General features: G+C 37.2%; 1 protein-coding gene across 1 annotated transcript; it reads left to right on the plus strand.

The window, feature by feature from the left end:
* Positions 1 to 125: 125 nt before the first annotated feature.
* Positions 126 to 7,591, plus strand: LOC137405105 (transmembrane matrix receptor MUP-4-like). Its single transcript, XM_068091331.1, has 3 exons — positions 126 to 218; positions 5,992 to 6,107; positions 6,965 to 7,591. The coding sequence occupies exons 1-3, from the start codon at positions 195 to 197 to the stop codon at positions 7,575 to 7,577; spliced, it is 753 nt and encodes a 250-aa protein (XP_067947432.1). The 5' UTR covers positions 126 to 194; the 3' UTR covers positions 7,578 to 7,591.
* Positions 7,592 to 7,615: the final 24 nt, after the last annotated feature.

Here is a 7,615-nt window from a genome sequence, read left to right on the forward strand (position 1 = left end):
TCAGCATGGCTTTTCCTCTCTTAGACCTTTGACTTGCGTATGTGTGAAACCATCTAATTTTATAGGTGTATGATGAGTTCTGTGAGGCTCTTGTTGGTCTGCAATACAAAGAGTGTGAGCTAATATCCAGAGGATGTAACAGGAATGTTCAGTTTCGGGTATCATTTGGTTACCACGAGTCCAAAAATGTCATCATGGAGCACCTTTCTACCTTACAGGTAAGTCAAGAACTAAGGCTACGAATAAATCTGCAGCTACATGAATAGATGGGAGCGGAGTATTCTAACAAATTAGATAGGGCTGAGTCTCCCTGGTATGGTGTCAGCCATTTTAAAAATCTGAACTTTAACTGGGCAGCTCGCCCATAAAGTTAGTATAGCAGGAGCTCAATCAACATGATACTAAATCAACATGGTAATAAATACTCATGCTAACAAAATGCCGGTTAGTGAATTAAAAAATATTGATAAGCTGAAAAAATTTACAATGTAAAAATGTTGTTTTAAATCTTGTATACAACATACGAAAGAATCTCATTTGAAGTATTTAAATACAGCCTCCAATCAACTGTCGCCCATGTGAATCAAGGCAACCTTCGAGTGTACCACACAAATTTTAAACTGTCTGTTGGATACAACAAGCATGTATGGTTTTCACTAAGGATATCATACCTTGGTAACTATGTCATTCCAGTGAGAGACTAGACCTGCACGATTTGTCTCCCCATGTCAATTCGGTTATAGATCTGAACTTCAATCGAACACCGTTTATAACCAACACACATGATGACTCACCACGGTGTCAAACGATGTCACAATTGCTTGCGATTAACTTGACACTGAGGCCACCTGAACATCCTCGTTTCATGAACCTTAACTTCAGATTTTTGTAATGAAATATAAATAGCTTTCGAGAATGGATGTGATATCTACATATATGTAAAGCAAAGATTAAAAAAATCTTTCAAGAAAAAAATAGCGTCAACTTCCATGAAAGATTCTGAGTATCCGGTCCAAGCACGCAGGTGCAGTTTTTATGATATGGAAACGGAAACCGCACCAAAAAGTCGCACCTCGAACTCGCACCGGTAATCCGGAGTTTTCGGTTTTGTCCGATGTCAGAAAATAAAAGATTTGACTTGATTTAATAGAAACTAGCAGCAACCACTGGATCAAATCGAAACATCGTGCAGGTCTACCGGAGACTCACTAGAGATATCCTACTTGTTAACTAAGTCAACCCAGTGACTAACCAGGGACATTCTATTTGTTAACAAGTCATCCCAGAGAATAACTAAAGATCTCCTACCTTGTTAACAAGTCAACCCAGAGACTAACTACGGATATCCTAGTTAGTTAACTAGGTCAACCCAAAGACCACTAGAGATATCCTACTTGTTAACTAGGTCATCCTAGAGATTAGCTAGAGATCTCCTACCTTGTTAACAAGTCATCCCAGAGAATAACTATAGAGATCTCCTATACCTCGTTCACTATATTACCCCCAAAACGAACTAAAGACAATCCTTTCTGTTAACCTGGTAATTACAATGTTAACCTAATTATTATCGAAATAAACTCATGGTTACATCTTTGCTTTTCTTAAACAGTTACTTGATTTATGGCCAGCAGCAGAGATTAACTACATCGAAACAGAACTGTCATGGTGGTTGATTCAAATAACGATAGCAATTGGGTTTGTTAATCATTGCTGGTTGTTGCTCCAATATTTTGTATCTCCTGTGCAAAAGAATGTGGTTTAGACGAATCCCACAGAGCTATGTTGCTGATGAAACTCATCAGTTTTATAATATGAAATGAACGTATGAAAAAACCTAACTCATTAAAAAGGTCTTTTCATCAAGACATTGCTAACTACAGAGGGTGACAACTCCGCTGTTCTATTTTGCGTAAGTTTGAACCATAAAAAATTGATATACACTATTGACAAAATAGATAAATTTTTGAATTATTTTGGCATCCAATTTTAGGTTAAAAAATATATTAAATACACTATATTATTAAATCTATTATATTTATTACTGTAATAGAGGCTAGTAGAAATTATATATCTAATGTAAAAAATTGCAATAGTCAAATACTGAGCAGTAAAATAGTTGGTGTACCACTTATGCCAATAGCTGGCCAGCCTAATATTCTTGTTGTAGAATTAAAAAACTATTCAACAAGTCTGTCAACTTTACAACAATTTAGTAAACATTGAACAACGCTGTCCTGTATATGCAACTCCCAACGAAAATACATGACAAGAATGTATTTACTTTAAGCCAACAGCCTAATCTTGAAATATTGTTGTCAGTTGAACAATAGGTGGTCAGTAGAATTCCTTTTCAGCAGTTTTTAGGTAGGTGCCGGGCTATAACTTGGCACAAATTAAGCAACACGGATTACATTTTTCGTACGATGCAGTCCTGTTGCGAGAGAGGTCAGCTATAGGGCAATTTCATAACTTGAATGCTTACAGAAGATTTACGCTATTATCATAAGGACAAATATTATACCTTAGAATTAGCTCAGTGCACTTGAGTTCTGACTCCTAGCAGGCTTACAATAGACAATGCCTAGATACCCTTTACCTCTGCCTCATGTATGAGTGTCAGATCAGCTGACTCAAGCGTGTCATCTCGTTACTTGAGCCACACCCTAATATAATAACTTTCATCATGGAATGGTCTTAGGTGTCAAACTCTATGTTGACAACTACGTTGCAATGCAAGTGTTTTAAATACTACACGCACAGTATTTTTTACCTATGGGAAAATTTCAGGTGGAGTTCTTAAGAGTCATTCTGATGACACTAGGGCTGTTTTAGCAAAACCTGGTAAATGTTGCTAATAAATAAAAAATGTAATAAAAAATCTTTGTCAAAATAATCTTTTCAGAATTATTTAAGCGAGGTTATATACTATATCATAATATATCATATACCATAAAATTTGTATTACATTGTACTAAACAAAGTACTTTTATATAATTTTACATTACAATTAATCCAAAGGCGATAAGCGCAACCTTTATATGATATGGACAAGAGGAAGAATATCAAAAAATAAATATATTTGATTATCTAGCATTAGAAAAGGGTGTATGTTTCTCCTTTGCAGTCGATCATTTCGACAATGGTTGTCGTATAGTTTAGGCTTTATCACCGACTGCCATGCAGCTCTTTTTTCATGTGGATGCAGAAGCTTTACAGGTTGTACATTCGGTTGTACAGGTTTTCGGTTATTCAGGTTGTACAGCTGTACATTCGTCCATGTAACGTCACCTTGATCAATAAAATTTCTCTCTCTTTTGCAGTCAGTCGTTTCTGCAATGACTGTCTTATGGTTTAGGTTTTATCACTAACTTCCATGAAGCTCTGTTTCACATCTTCTCTTACCATCTGTTTGTGGCTAGTTCGCTCAAATTCCTGTTACGCTTAGATCTATTTTTCTATCTCAGTCTGGGTCTGCGCTGATTCCTCTTTTATTCATAGAGTTGTGAACATAATAATTGTCTGGCAATCTTTCATCACCCATCCTGTGCGTGTGTCCCAGCCATCTCAGGCCTTTCATCACCCATCCTGTGCATGCGTCCCAGCCATCTCAGGCCTTTCATCACCCATCCTGTGCATGTGTCCCAGCCATCTCAGGCCTTTTTCTATCATAATGTCCACCGTGGATGGAAGGCCAGCCTGTCTTAGGATTTCGGGGTTCTTGACTTTATCTTTCCAGGTGAAAGATATGGTCAAAAACACCAAACTCTAACACTGCTGGAAAGACCTTATCTTTCCAGGTGAAAGATAAGGTATACTGACCATTATGCTGTGTAGTTGTTTCATCATGACTGTGTGCAGTCCGTTAACTTGTGTTTGGTACACTGTTTAGATCTCAACTCCATATAATAGAGCTGTTAGATTACAGCTTTGTATACCTTACACTTAGCTCAGATGGTTGCATGTTTGTTTCTACACAAACAACTCTGAAGTTTTCAAAGGGCACATTTACATAAAAACGAAACCAACAATATCATCATGCATTTATCCTGATGACCACAGTAAACCTAACTATAAACAAAATGTCCCCAATATGGCTCATTATAATATTTTTTTAATTACTGCAAATTAAATGATACAAAATAAATCAATAATAAAATTAAATAGTTTAATTAAATATGGTAAAAAATAAATTAATTCATTACACTTACAACTTACAAGGTTGAGTACATGAGAGAAAAACAGTTGATGAATCAAACTGCAGCGTGACTGATTTGAGATCTCCAAAGAGAAACGAGTAATGATGTGTGTGTGTGCGTGTGTGCGCGTGTGCGTGCGCGTGTGTGTGCAGCATGCTTCTGTAAGTCGACAGCGCTTGTATCATTTCATGTCCTTGAAATAACTTATCAGGACTCATTAAGCTACTTTGAGTGGTCCCGAACATTGACCAACGGGTTTGTCTCATCTCGAAATCTCCTAAACTGGTGGTAAGGCACAGACAATATCTGAGGGAAATTTCAAGCGCAGGAGTCGCCAAAGACCTGCCTTACAGGAGTAAAACACCTTAATGGGGCTCCAACAGAAAGTACACACGCTACCCTAGTAGTAGCTGCTCCCTATCCACATCTAGCATTCAAAGCACCAAAATCTTGAATCATTGGTTTCAACTTTGAATTGTAAAAGATTTGAGACATTCTGAAACTGAGGTTGGACTGTAGTACAATATGACATCCTTTCAAGTAGCTTATGCCTTGGAATACCAATATACGAGCAGTTTAATTTAAAAGACAGTTGGGATAGAAATATTGGGTATGGATCCACTTATAATGCTTGCAGGAACAAAGATTTTTCAACATTTGATCTTGAGACACCAAAATCTGTAGTGATCGTTAGTGGGTAGATATAACGGTTATAGATCTCAACTACAGTCATTGAGTAGATGAGCCACAGCAGAAGTACGCAATTGGATCATATTACTATAAGACTAACAGCACTAATAGGTACGAACATGTGTTGCTTTTTTAAAAGATACCAAAACTCCAAAAACTAGTTGTAGAGGAGAAATGCAAAATATTTTGCCCTTTTCACTAGAACAGTGTTCTAGCTTCTACAAACAATATAGCAATAGCTATATTTCAGTTTAATAATTTTTCATTGTCAAAAAATATAAGTTTCATGAATTTGTTTTCTTTAAACCATAAATAAGAAAAGGGAATTTAAAATAATTAAAGGCTCACCCTGAATGTAGTCGCGACGAACAAATTTCATAAAGAATAAGGAACTATTCTGTTGCAATACTTATTACTTTTGTTATGTCTGGTTCAGACCAATGTTGTATGTCGTGAGAGGTGCTGCGCCCGACAATGCTCTTGCGGAGTGAGCGCAGGATATAGCTGCGTCATGCTGCGATTTCATAGTTATCACAGTTCACATCAATAGCACACCTGCATAAGCTTGCATAGCTGGGTGCAGCACCTCGCATGACATTGGTCTGAACCAGGCATCATAGTGACGATAAGGGTTGAGCAGGCAGCGGTGACTACCAGAGACGCTGGAGTAGATTAAGTAATATAAGGTATAAAGCAGGTATAAAGACTATATAAGTTAGCGATGATAAAACGCTTACTAGTTTTCACAAAACTTTAAGCTGCAACATTTCTAAACGCCAATTCTGAGGCCTAACTGCAAGCAATTCCAACAAATATGTTAATTCTACAAGCAACCTTTTACTAAACACAGAGCTATTTACCTTTTATGTGATTATCAAATGAGATAACCTGTAAATATTAGACATAACAGCTATCGCAGTTGTCTTGATAAATTCCTAGAATTTCAAATGAGATATTAACTACAAAAGCGTTCCATTCCCAAGTAACATTGATATTTTACAGCAGGATCAGTGCCATCTAATTCAAATTAGAACATTACACGTACTCACAATGAGCAATTGTCAGAAATTTGAGCTAAGAGAGGTTGTCTTCAATGATTTTACAGGACTACAGAGGAATGAGCATCTTGCGCTCAAAAGTAGATGACCTGAATGAATGCTCTGAGAATATTCATGGGTGCTCGAAGAATGGCTACTGTACGAATATAATGGGGACATACAGGTAAGTTGGTGTTATAAAGATGAGACAGAAACCTACAAGGAATACTGAACATACACACGCATGAGGTATTACTAACACACAGAGGATATATTACTAATATATATGTGAGATATTACAAACATACACATAGTATATTACTAACACACAGGGTATCAATAGCTTACCTATATGTAAGATAGTGCAAACACATGCAATGTATTACACGTACTAATATAAATGCGATATATTACTAACAAATAATACTAACATATAAGAGAGATATTACTAACATAAACATAAGATATTATTAATATATACGTAAGATGTTACTAACATATATGTAAGATATTACTAACATGGTATATGTGAGGTATTACTAACACCTGTGAGATATTACTTACTAGCACCTGTGAGATATTACTAACACATTGAATATTACTAACATATATGTGAGATACTATTGGAGCAGCAAATGTTAAACAAAAGACCAAAAAAATTGCCAAGAGAACAAGTTGCACTAAAAGACACACACAATTGAAAAATTATTGCAGTAGGAACGAGTTCAAAAAGGAAATTAATATATAATAACAAAAAGACAAGTTATACAAAAGGAAACATACATGATAATATTAAACATAAGGAGGGCATTGCTAATACACCAGATAGAGAGAGTCATTAAAGGAGAATACAGATGAAACCTTTCCAGGTGGACACACATTAGGACCATTATTGTATTTTGAACCATACTGTCGTTTAGATGCGTGATGAGATCTTCTTCTGCATCGTAGATTAAGGCTAATCAAAATATTCAACTTTTGCACCAAGATATCAGTTGGTGGTTAGAGCATTATAAATTGTTTACTACTCTACTTGTACAGGTGTCAATGTGGATTTGGATACCAGCAATCCCTAACTGCTACACACCCTCCTGGTACATACTGTGTGGCGAGATGTACTCAGAGGTCCTGCAAAAATGGTGGCTCATGCTCGGCAGCTCCAGACGAGGTGTCAGAGGTGACATGTGAGTGCCAGAAGGGTTACGCGGGTGAGAGTTGTGAAGATAAGACCGGTATCAACAATTTGTCGCGGGAGACGATTGTAGTCATAGCGGTGGTAGCGAGTATTGCGGCACTGCTAGGAGTGGTACTGAGTGTCTTTGCGTGCTACACACTGTTCAGGAGACGAGTAACGGATGACAGTAGTGAGGCGAGCAGTATCAGTGGATTCAAACCAAAATCATTGTCAGCGCACGAGTATGATAGAATGACTGATCTAGGAAGCGTATCACGAGCAAATCATAGTTTTGTCAGCACCATCGATGAAGAGCCTGAAAGCACTTCCATAAAAAGTAACAACGTTTTCAATTCTGGATTAATGGGGTCTCGACGCAGCATTCCTAGTGAACATGGCGACCCAACACCGGCTCTTAGCCCTGTCAATCGCACGGACAGACACGCTGCTTCAGATATCTCCCAACCGGACTACTATTGAGGTTGGGGCTACTAAACCCTCACACTATAAACACTTTA

Source organism: Watersipora subatra, chromosome 1 (assembly GCF_963576615.1).
Source record: "Watersipora subatra chromosome 1, tzWatSuba1.1, whole genome shotgun sequence".
Taxonomy (NCBI): Eukaryota; Metazoa; Bryozoa; class Gymnolaemata; order Cheilostomatida; family Watersiporidae; genus Watersipora; species Watersipora subatra.

What these genes read in the sequence shown, in the direction of transcription:
- LOC137405105 (XM_068091331.1), top strand. Translation starts at nt 195, where the DNA reads ATGGAGCACCTTTCTACCTTACAG. An exon ending in AGCACCTTTCTACCTTACAG is followed by an intron (nt 219 to 5,991) that starts GTAAGTCAAGAA and finishes ATGATTTTACAG; the next exon opens with GACTACAGAGGAATGAGCAT. An exon ending in AATATAATGGGGACATACAG is followed by an intron (nt 6,108 to 6,964) that starts GTAAGTTGGTGT and finishes CTACTTGTACAG; the next exon opens with GTGTCAATGTGGATTTGGAT.